Genomic DNA, 11,809 nt, shown 5'->3' with positions numbered 1-11,809 from the left:
GACCTTCGTCATCTATCATCGACCGACCGACGGAGGATGGAAACCCTACTAAATGAAATGAACAGAATAAGTGAAAGCTTATCCGAAGAATAAACTAACATTTTGATCTTCCCTAATTAAACATATAATTTACAAATTTATCATAGTTTTTTTCCAATCCTACCCTTATGATACCCATGATACTCTTTAATAATACCTATAATACTGATGGACGATAGAGTATCATTGGACCAATCTAAATCACCGGATGAAAAAAAATAGACGGTATACACTTATTTAGATGTACTGTAAAAGTCCTCTAATAATAACTTAACCATAGCACAGCAACGACGTCGATTATTCAACGCGGTACAAGCAAGCGAATAAAAGAAAAAGGGGAGGGGGGATACCAAAGGAGGGAGGAGAGAGACAGAGAGCGCGCGAGCGCAACAGCGACCTTTTCCTCCCTTTGGGATTGGGTTGCTGCCGAGCTCTGTCCAATTCCAATATCAGCAGCTCCGCAGCAGGAGGGATCAGCAGCAGAGCACCGGGAAAAAAAAAACTCGTTTTTTTTTTATATACCAGCCTCCGTCCCTGCGCGGCTGCTCTCCCCTTTGCGTCGCTCTTCTTCCCTTTCAGAATCAGAAGGCTGCTGCTGTGCCCGACCGGACAAAGGGACGACGAAAAAAAATATAGAGTTAGTCACAGCACAGGGGGAGAGAGGGAGAGGGAGAGGGATTGAGAAAAGGAGATTTAGGGAGGGAGAGAGGGAGACAAGGAGAGAGACAGAGATGGCGGCGAGGAGTCTCGGAGGCAAGCGCAAGCCTTTCACTCCCGCACCGAGATAACGATGTGCTCCTCGTAGGTTAAGGTAAGCAAACGCGGCTGCGGGAGAAAAGATAGCTAGACTTGCTTGCCCGTCGATCGATTCTGCTTGATTCGGGCTGTTCGTACATGCTGCTTAGCAGTAGGGGTTTGGGAAAAGAGAGATTTTTTTCAATTTAATTTTGAGAGTGCAATTCTGTTCTCCGGCTTGGATTCTTTTTTTTTTCTTGTTCTATTATGTCTGATCAGGTGCTGAGGTTGCTGCTGCTGATGAGTTCTGCAGGTAGTTGCGGAACAAGGGGGAGTTCTTGGCTGGGATCCCGCCGATGATGATGACAGTGGCGCCGCCGGCATGGGCATAGCGGCGCCACCGTCTCAGCCAGGGCAGACGACCACGTACGTGAGGCAACCAAAGAGCAGCCCAGCGATCTCCGCCGGCCGCCCGGCCACAGCGAGTTCTATGTCCCAATCCCAGGGATTCCACCAGGGCAGCAGCGGCGTCTTTGGCTTCTCCGATGGCTTCGACCGGCCGGACTCCAGCCAGGACCAGCGGCAGGAGCAGCAGCAGCACGTGGCGCAGCAGAGCCGCCGCGACAAGCTGAGGGTTCAGGGCTTCGACCCGGCAGCCGCCGGCGGGCACGGCCTGCTCCCCATCGAGGGCGACGAGCATGCCGAACCCGGGGCCATGTACGAGCATACGGCGGCCGCTGGGGCCTCCAACATGCTCTCCGAGATGTTCAACTTCCCCGCGCCGCCGTCGGGACCCTCCGCCACCGAGCTGCTGGTCAGCCAGATGGGCGCCAACTACCGCTTCGGGCTACGGCAGGGGCCGGGAGGGGTGGCCGGCTTGTCCGGCGACGGCAGTTGGTTCAGCGGCGGCGCGGCTAGCCGTGCTGGCTTGGTCCTCGGTGGGGCCAACCTGGGCTCGTTAGGTGAGACGTCATCGCCCAAGCAGCAAGGCAGCATGTCTGGCCTCACCGCCGACCCGGCCGCCGCCATGCAGCTATTCTTGATGAACCCACAGCAGCAGCAGCAGTCGAGATCGACGCCGACGTCGCCGCCGCCGTCGGACGCACAGTCAGCTATCCAACACCACGAGGCGTTCCAGGCGTTCGGCAGCGCCGCAGCTCCGTTCGGCGGCTGCGGTGCCGGAGTGGTGGAAGGCCAAGGGCTGTCCCTCTCGCTGTCGCCATCGCTGCAGCAGCTGGAGATGGCGAAGCAGGCCGAGGAGATGAGTGTCAGGGACGGCATGCTCTACTTCAACCGGCAGCAGCAGCAACAACAGGGCCCGTCGATGCAGCAGCTCCCGATGGCATTGCACGGCCAGGTCGGCGCACTGGGGCAGCAGCTGCACGTCGGCTACGGCCCGGCCGGCGTCGCCGGCGTGCTGCGCAACTCCAAGTACAACCGCGCGGCGCAGGAGCTCCTCGAGGAGTTCTGCAGCGTCGGCCGCGGGCAGATCAAGGGCGGCGGGCGCGGGGCCTCGGCGTCCTACCCTAACGCAAGCAAGGGCGGCGCTTCCAGCTCCGGCGCCGCGCAGTTGCCGTCATCCGCGTCCAAGGAGCCCCCGCAGCTGTCCCCTGCCGACCGATTCGAGCACCAGCGCAAGAAGGCCAAGCTCATCTCCATGGTTGACGAGGCACGTCCACTGCCCTCCACACACACAAATTTCTCTCTCGCTCGCTCTCTCTTTCTCCTCTTCTGCATGCATGGGTGCATGTTCGCTGACGCCACAGCGCAGGCCGACGACGCGCGCGGCCACGGCGGCGCTTAGGTAGTTGCGGCCGCGGCGGTAGGTAGGCAGAGCCGGTACGTACGTGGTAGTACAGTACCAGAACAAGTTCGTGCTTGTTTTTTACCGCCAAGTCATTCTTCACGGACGTGGCAGGTGGTCGCCAATGGCATGCAGGCTGCCTGACTGCAGCAGGAGCCGCCGCAACACAAACTCCAAGAGATATGAATCTCCAATCATAGTAACATCGATCCTCCATTTCTTTTTGTGCGGTTGTTGGTGCGGCTGCTGCTGTGCATGCGAGCAGTTGCCGCAGCATTCATCGCCTCCATTTCTTTATCTCCATCTTGTCTCTCTCCATATCCCCACAAGGGAAAAGAAGTACCACGGCCCCTCTCTCCCCCAATGCTACCATCACATCTCGACATAGTAGTTTATGCTGATTATATATGCGTACGTTGGGTCACTACCTAATTTTTTCACATATATAATACGCAAGTGAAAGCTTAATTTGGTTCAACTAGTATATATACATATATGTATTTATATATATACATATACATAGGTGTATGTATATGTATATGCATATATACCGGTAGTTGGTGCAAGCTGCAATCATGCATTGTCTAGCATCAGCCTCGAACTTCAACTAAGAATCGAAGGTAGCTGGTGTGGCTAGATTAGATAGTTTATGGTCTTATTGGCATGCACTGTTACAATTGGCACTGCAGGGAGAGAGTACGAGAGGTAGCAGTCGCATGTCCCTGGCTACTACACTATGTTACAACTCCTAGGCACTGCATGCATGATTGGCGAGCGAGCTGAGTGATCACCGCGGCTTGAGCTAGCACAGGAACAAACAATCGGCACATGCAAGTCACTCACCAGATGCGTATGGCTTGCAGCTCGGCTCTTGCCAAATGCCGGTGGGCCTCGGCTTCTTTTGTTCCTTCTCCCCATTTCTCATAATTGTGCCAGCGACATATGCAACGCCATGCCCATTCTTTAATTGCCGCACCCCGAGTTTTGTTTCTTGCGTTCATTTGTTTTCGATCGTAAATTATTTGATCGAGTAATCGAGAGGGTTTTTGACTACGAGCTGTTAATTTTTTGTTTGTTTTGCTTCAGGTAGATCGGAGGTACAACCACTACTGCGATCAGATGCAGATGGTGGTGAACTTCTTCGACTCGGTGATGGGGTTCGGCGCGGCGACGCCGTACACGGCGCTGGCGCAGAAGGCCATGTCGCGGCACTTCCGGTGCCTCAAGGACGCCATCGCCGCGCAGTTGCGGCACACGTGCGAGCTACTGGGTGAGAAGGACGCCGGCACCAGCTCGGGGCTCACCAAGGGTGAGACGCCGCGGCTACGTGCCATCGACCAGAGCCTCCGGCAGCAGCGCGCCTTCCACCACATGGGCATGATGGAGCAGGAGGCCTGGCGCCCCCAGCGCGGCCTCCCCGAGCGCTCCGTCAACATCCTACGCTCCTGGCTCTTCGAGCACTTCCTCCACCCGTACGTCACTCTCCTCACCTCACCTCACCTCCATCTCAATCTCCGTAAATGCATACATGGAAGCTAGCCATGCATGTTCTTGCGTATGGATAGCAGTTGCATTTTGTTGCCATATGGCATTTGATGCTTGTCGCAAATGCACCATATGCATGCATGGCCGCATGGGATCGATCAGTGATGCCGTGGCGCGAGAGGGGTACACTCCTACTACTCATCACGGGCAGCTTCTACTTTGCTTTTCTCTGCCCCTCTTGTTCGCTGCTGTGCTTTAGCAAAAGCAGTAATTTTTTCGAGATCTACGCTAAAAAAACCGGCCGCAGCAACCATGCATGCCGGGGACTGTGCGCCTGTGCATATTCCCACCCTTTTGCCCCCCCGGTTTACTTTCCCATCATTGCAGAAATTTACTTTTTTTCTGGTTTTACTGCGGTTAGTGGTAGGCCGGCTAGATCCTGGCTGCCACTCAGGAATTCTGGCTCCTCGAGAAGGCTGCTCGCTTTCGCGCGCGAGCATGCAAAAGCTACACGTACGCAGCGGCGTTTCTCCATGCTGGCGTGAGTAAGAATGCAAGTGGTGCGGGCCACGCCGCTAACCCACCGGGCAGGACGGCGCCGCAAGCCCACATACACCGCAAGTTAGCCTACAAAACTGGAGCGGCTGTACGCGGGCAACCCCGCATCAGCCGGCGCCGCCGCAAGCCATCAATGGAGCTCCTCGTCACAAACGAACTCCACACCCAAATCGGTGTGCTCGCCGCTGGAGTCAAGCTCTTCCTCACTCAAATCGGCATCCTTGCACTAGACCATGCTGCTCCTTGCCCAAATCGGCGTCTCCCCACTGCAGATCTGCCTCCTCCGCCCAATCCTCTTCCTGCTTCCTCCGCCACGGCTGTCTCCCAGGCATTTTCTTGATTGCTCATGAGGAATCATTGGAGTGCCTCATCGTGGAGGGAGGCGGCAACCGCGCAAGGGCACGGAGTCACCGGCGACCACCGTGCGTGGAGAAGGAGGCGGCAGCGCAGACCAGATTCAGATTGGGTCTTGGGGAAGAAATCGGACTGACAGCGTCACGGATGGCCTGCATGTCGTTGTGGAAGCGGGACTTGAGCTCAATCCCGATACAGATGAGCTGGAGGTCGGGCTCAATGTCCCCCACACACATGAAGCCAGAGCTTGGTAATGAACGCACAGATGTTGTCCACTGATTTTCTGAACATTCTTGTGCAGAATTTCACCTTTGATTAGTTGTTTCTCTGTTTAATTTGGATGCAAGTTAGGGAGCTTCAGCAGTGTCATCCTCCTTGTGGATGGCGCATCCAGGACAGCGATGATCGAGGACATCGTGACGTCGGCGGTGCCCGACAGAAGCGGGTGCAAGCCGACACAATCCTGCTCGATCAGCACCTCCTCCCGAGCACGTGTTTTGTCTGGCCTGCTATTGGTAGTGCGTTAGTACTAATCACTCTATTAGGCATGCCATTATATAGGTGTAGTGGAACCCACCAAATATCAGTAGGAAGTTTAAGCGGGCTTGCGGCAGCCCGCTTCTTCCTGGAGGACAGTGCAGACATGGGGACGGTAGCCGCAACACACACCACCTGCATCCCTAGGCATGAGCCTTTCTGCAATGTGCGCTGCACTTGAGCCGGTCTCCTTTACATGCGCCGTCCGGTCCAGATTCCTTACAGATCAAGGAGCCATTGCCATGCATCTGCGGGAGATCAAACTATCAGAGGTGAATATATCGGCCTTGGAATCCGTTTTCCTTGGCGCCTGGTGCTGCATGCATGCAGAGTGCAGACAGGGGCGGATTCAGTTCAAAATATGAGCGAAGGCATACTAGTGACCGGACATTTGCATCTTCATGAAAAAATAACTGAATCCACTGAAGTTCACTAAAAAATAAGAGATTGAGCGGGGTGCGCTCGCTCGCCATACGTACATGGATCTCAGTGCTCGACTGCTCGTCCATACGATCAGCGCACATAAAATGCGTGTATGACTGGTGAATAGTGCATGCTGTCCCTGCTGCAGGCAGGCTGCATGCTAGGCAGAAGATAGTGTGCATCCAGCAACGTACTGCATGCAGCCTTAACACGGGTCCTTTTCTATGTGCCGTTGGTACAGTGTGCTGCATGGTGTTATGCTCATGTGTGTGCATGGTTTCTCGTGCCGTCCGCAGGTACCCGAGCGACGCCGATAAGCACCTGTTGGCGAGGCAGACCGGGTTGTCGAGGAACCAGGTTAGTTTGTATACTAGCTTGCACCCATTCACAGTACATTCGGAATAATCAGAGCTTTCGATCGCCTATTGTTGAGCATGCCAGTTTTTATATGTTCATGCTGTTTGTTTTTACTAATTTGGATGCATTTCCTTTTGGAATAAACTCAAAATATATGGCCCTCTGCATTATTGTCTTATGTGTAGCTAGCGCTCATTTTATTTCCCCAAGCGGAATAGAGCCTGCCACTGTACTGAATGTGCTCCACGGAAATACTTAGGATGAATCTAACATGTACACAATTTATCCTCCTTCGTTACCTTGAAGATTAATGAAATTCATACTTAAGAGTATAGCATCTCTTCTCATGCTAAATTGAAATGAGCATTTGGAGTAGGACAAGCGGTAACAATCAAAATGAAAGACACTCTTGTATTACTAGTAGTGTTTGTGTACAGTAAACACTTGAATGCTCATATACTTAGAAGCGTCGAATAAAATACCCAAAAAACAGCCATGATAAAAGCTAAAATATAACTATATGAACCAATTAAAGTAATTCACTAACATATGCCATCGTTGAGCAATCTATTTTTTGGGGTGTATATATATCAGTGAGTACAAAATAGGGTTTATCCACCTTACTCAAAATTAAATCACTCCAATATTTGGAGGGCATATGAGAGAAAACTGGATATGATTTTATTTTTATTTTTGTTTGGGTCGGTAATCCAAAAAAATTCTTATAAACTGTCTAAATTTACAAAGATGGCAAGAGGATAAAATCATTTTCAGATATCTTCTACACACTCATTGATACATACATATATATACATACATACATACATACATACATACATATACATATATATATATATATATATGTATGTATGTATGTATGTATGTATGTATGTATGTATGTATGTATGTATGTATGTATCAATGAGTGTGTAGAAGTTAAATTGGGATAGGAAACGATTAAAATGCAACATGAATGGTCCACTTATTTGGCGTGCATGATGCACTCGACTGAACCCTACTCGAGCTGCTCCTCACGTTTATCCTTTTTTACTTCATCTCTCTCTTAGTCTCTTTTCTTTCCTTCATGCACTTACGTGGTCCCTGCACAAGTGCCCCTCATGTTCCAGCCATTTGCGTAGCACGTCTCCCAACTTAAGGGTACTGGGTCATTATCAACCGAAGGCCTCATCGTAGAAATTTTCCTCCTCTGTTCTTGCCCAATGTGACAACGCAAACCCGGTCCCTCTTCAGCTCCGCTTGTCCAATTATTCCTTCCTGGCCTCCTGTGTGAAATCGCCGTATATATATATGGTGATTGTGAAATATTTTGATTTAGAAATTAGCTGCTTCAGTTCATATATCTAGGTGGGAAGCGCATATATATACGTCGTAGCTCACTCCTTGCGAACATTTTTCATACTTTAGAATTGACAGCTTCCTCATGAAAATTTTCTGGCTCCATCAATCGTAAAAATTGTTTTATCGATCCTATGGGAATGTTATTCCTTGTTTTCTATATGGTGGCAACTCTTCTATCATTCCAAAGCATCTAGAAACGACACTACGTACCTAGCTAACTACAATAACAGATGCTTTGCGATCCATTGTTATGCTTTATGTGGTGTTGTCGATGAGGAAAACAACTTCACATGGTGTAAACAATAGCTACCAATTTCTTGTTAGAAGTTCACTAGGATCACCCCTCGGTTGCACCATGTGAGCCACAATTGTGTCCAGCTAGTAGGTACACCGTTTATTCCAAGTTCTCATCTAGCTAACTTGTTTAAGTAGCCAATAGTTGTCCAGTTAACCTACTTCATTCCATACGAAGAGAATTTCCCTTTTAAATTCATCATTTGGTCTAACGTTCTCAGCAAATTATTGTTGTTTTAAGATACTGGCTCTGGTTACATCAACACTGTGTGACATCGTTTACAAATATATATACCTGCAAAGCACTTAACTAATGTATATGCAACTAATGCATGGTACCTTTTTATGTAACCAACTATACTAGGTGGATTGGCACACCTACGCTGTGCCCATTTTTTGTTGCCCAGAGCATGACAAAAGAAGACTAAAAAAATTATGTTTATCAATTTTGGGCATCTCAAGATTTATTAATGAATTTATCAATATTTAACACATTCATTTAATTAGTGGGAAAGCAGTGGTACTTTCATGCATGCACACAATTTTAACATACATACGACAGTAATACAAACCTAACTAAATATGTTTCATTTTTATGAGTTTTAGATATTTTCTTATGCATTTTAGATTATTTCAGTCGATTTATCAATATAACTATTATTACTTTAGCTCTTTTTTGGAATTTTGCAAAAAAATTATGTGTATGCACACATGTACGCATACGCATATGTATCCATACATATGTACAGACACATATGTGGGACTCACATGAACCATAACTACAATACTTGACGCCTAGAATTGCTCTAAATCATGATCCTTTAATATATGTCATAGATACGTATATACTTGAATTATATACAAACAAGAATTGGAAAAACGGAGGTGGATGACACCAAAGTCAGATATAATAAAACATATGGAAAAACTATTTTCTACATCCTGAGAGCCTGCCATGTATACAATTCATACATAAACTATTTTCACAATTCCAATATGTATTTTTACAATCTATAATCATGTATATTTCCAATCTTGTTCATGCAAGCGCATGTGCATGCATACATAGTAATAGTATTATGAATATCATATTCCCATGTGGTTAAAAAACTAGCAGTCAGAAAATTACTAACATTTTGGTCCGGAAAGACATAATTTCTCTAAGACACTCACATTACTTGAAGTTGTACATTATAGAATTGCTAGAACTAGCTGCAGCATGCAGCAGCAATAATGCTGTTAGAAACAATTGCTTTCTATTACAAGAACCATTTTTGCGTCACTAAATTAATAACAAGACCTAAAATTTTCAATGATGTGTTTAGTATTACAGAATTATAGTGGGTTTTTTTGTGAGGTCTAGCCAAATTTTAGACACTATTATGCAAATAGATGTGAAATATATAGTTTTATATTTCTATACAACTAACTGCGTATGACTATGCTGTAGCACCTCTCTTTTAGGATTTTCCCCTTTTGTGAAATTAATGTTTGAAACTATTGGCTGAGTTGACTTGGAATATTTAATTACCTCTAACTTTTTTATGTTTACCAACAAATTCTATTTAGCCAATTCGTAATGAATAATGCAAATTTCCCAAAATAAAATCATCTAATGCTCACTTGTCAGCGTAAATCATTGTCTTTTTGGAACTTTGCAGTTTGCACCTACATGGACGTACATACTGGACACAGGATCTCATGTGCTCCAAAATATCCTCAGCGTTATATAGACCATATTTATGCCAAACTAAATTCTCTAGGACATTTTTTTAGTGTACCCCTGACTTAGAAACTATTGAAGTGTGCACGAGAGAGAACAAATAAATGTTTGCAAATACACTTTATTTACGGATAAATATGGAAGAATGAACGAGAAATTTGCGTAAGCACAAAAATGATTTTAGCATTATAGGCATTGGAATAACTAAACTTAAAGTTGAAGGTACTGAACACTTCAAGTCATCGCATCATGCATTACTATATATTCAACTAGTGGTTTGCCTAAGAATAATTTATCAGTGTAGATATTCACATGATTACATTCAGGAGCATATATAGGGGTTGAATGAATAATCTAGCTAGTGAATACAAGAATAAAAAATTAAGAGTTCAATGTAGCATAATGCACAAGAACATACACGCATGCATGCTAGGAGTGTGACCATTCAAATTTACCCTATTTACCGTCAATATGTGCAAAGACATGGACATACCCCAGAAATTAAAGCAATGCAAATCCATGCTAAATTACAAAAGAACTAGATCCAAAACATTGGACACAAACGAAACAAGACGAGGGCAGGATAAAACTGAAACATGGCAGTGAGGACCGGGTAGGCGTAGCTAGCTAGCCTTATTCGTCCCTGCAGCATACATGCATGCATGCACGCATGGCACCACTGGCCATGCACGGACCCCTGTCCCTGCAATAATTCCGTTGCTTGCCTTTGGATCAACTCCAGGTCTCCAATTGGTTCATCAACGCCCGTGTTCGTCTATGGAAGCCCATGATCGAGGAGATGTACCAGCAAGAGTGCAGGGAGCTCGAGTGCTCCTCGGCCGGCGGCGGCGGGCCCGAGTCCGGCAACGACCCCTCCGGCGCCGACGACACGCACTCCCCGACCACCACCGGCGCCGCGCAGCTCCCGCACCAGCAATCGGGCATGCAGCACGGCGGCGCCAGGCACCTGCAGCAAGAACACGGCACGGCGCCCGGCGTCATGCCGCACAAGCCCGACCCAGGCGCCGCGGAGCCCTCGGCGGCAGACGCGGCCTTCGTCGGGATCGACCCGGTGGAGCTCCTCGGCGGCGACTCGCACGTCGGCGGCGGCGCCGACGACCTGTACGGGCGGTTCGAGCCCGGGGTGAGGATGCGGTACGGGCCCGCCGCGACCGGTTCGGCCGCCGGCGACGTGTCGCTGACGCTGGGCCTGCAGCACGCTGGGGCCGGCAACGCGGGGCCCGACGGCACCGGCCGGTTCTCCTTGAGAGACTACAGCGGTTGTTGATGCTTAATTGCTTATACATTACTACATCACCATTCATGGCTCGTGCACGCATGCATCATGCATTTGGAGTAGCAGCGAGGAAAGAGAGAGAAAGAGAAGTAACCAGCAGGGAAGATCGAGAGAGAGCTAGACAGAGAAAGATGAGAATCCAGAGAGAGATTCGCATGGTGCCTGGAGGTGATGCATGGGATGGGATATATGAATATGAGATCACGAACCTTCATCTTCTTCCGGATGATTCTTAATTTACTTAGCTAGCAGATTAATTCCTTTTGTTAGGCATTATTGTCGGGGGTTAAGGACAACTAATTTGTATACAGCAAACTAGCAAAGGAAGATAGGAAGTGTATGTTATAGATTATTGTTTAGTCACACACTTCTTTCTTTTTGTTCTCTGTTTTGCATTTGCCCGTTTTTGTTCTGGTGGTGTACCTATTTTTCTTGTACTCATTTTTCTTTCCCTCTCTGTAACTAAACATAAGAGAAAGCATACATACGTAAATGCATATATTGGTAAATATAGAGATATATATAGCATATGCTCGTATATATGCAAGAAGGCTACAGGCTTAAAGAGGAACATACACTCCAGGACAAGTGTGGCTACATAGCTGGCTGGCATGTGCGTGCAAATTGTACGTGCCTCTTTTCTTCTGCCCCATCTTTTGGAGAAACCCATTGATGCCATGTCGGGAGTTGGAGTTTCCTTTCCAATCCACCACTACTCGAAAACAGGTGATAATACTTATAAGTGATGGATTTTATACTCATTATTATGAACATGTTACTGTGAGTTATAGGTAACGGGTATAGACATGTCACTAATGTGGCCATATGTGACATATCGTAATAG

The 11,809-nt window shown here is 47.8% G+C and overlaps 1 protein-coding gene across 1 annotated transcript; it reads left to right on the top strand.

The window, feature by feature from the left end:
• The first annotated feature begins 392 nt into the window (after nt 1-392).
• LOC133915517 (BEL1-like homeodomain protein 4) lies at nt 393-11,484 on the top strand. The gene is made up of 5 exons (XM_062358705.1): nt 393-850; nt 1,088-2,443; nt 3,665-4,050; nt 6,232-6,292; nt 10,411-11,484. Exons 2-5 carry the CDS (start codon nt 1,157-1,159, stop codon nt 10,954-10,956), a joined length of 2,280 nt encoding a protein of 759 aa, XP_062214689.1. The 5' UTR covers nt 393-850; nt 1,088-1,156; the 3' UTR covers nt 10,957-11,484.
• The last annotated feature ends 325 nt before the right edge of the window (nt 11,485-11,809 follow it).

Source organism: Phragmites australis, chromosome 4 (genome assembly GCF_958298935.1).
Source record: "Phragmites australis chromosome 4, lpPhrAust1.1, whole genome shotgun sequence".
Lineage (NCBI taxonomy): Eukaryota > Viridiplantae > Streptophyta > Magnoliopsida > Poales > Poaceae > Phragmites > Phragmites australis.
This window is presented reverse-complemented; position numbering and strand designations above follow the sequence as displayed.

Coding starts and splice junctions, on each gene's coding strand:
- LOC133915517 (XM_062358705.1), top strand. CDS start 1,157: ATGGGCATAGCGGCGCCACCGTCTCAGCCAGGGCAGACGACCACGTAC. Junction 2,444..3,664: donor TCATCTCCATGGTTGACGAG/GCACGTCCACTG, acceptor GTTTTGCTTCAG/GTAGATCGGAGGTACAACCA. Junction 6,293..10,410: donor CCGGGTTGTCGAGGAACCAG/GTTAGTTTGTAT, acceptor GATCAACTCCAG/GTCTCCAATTGGTTCATCAA.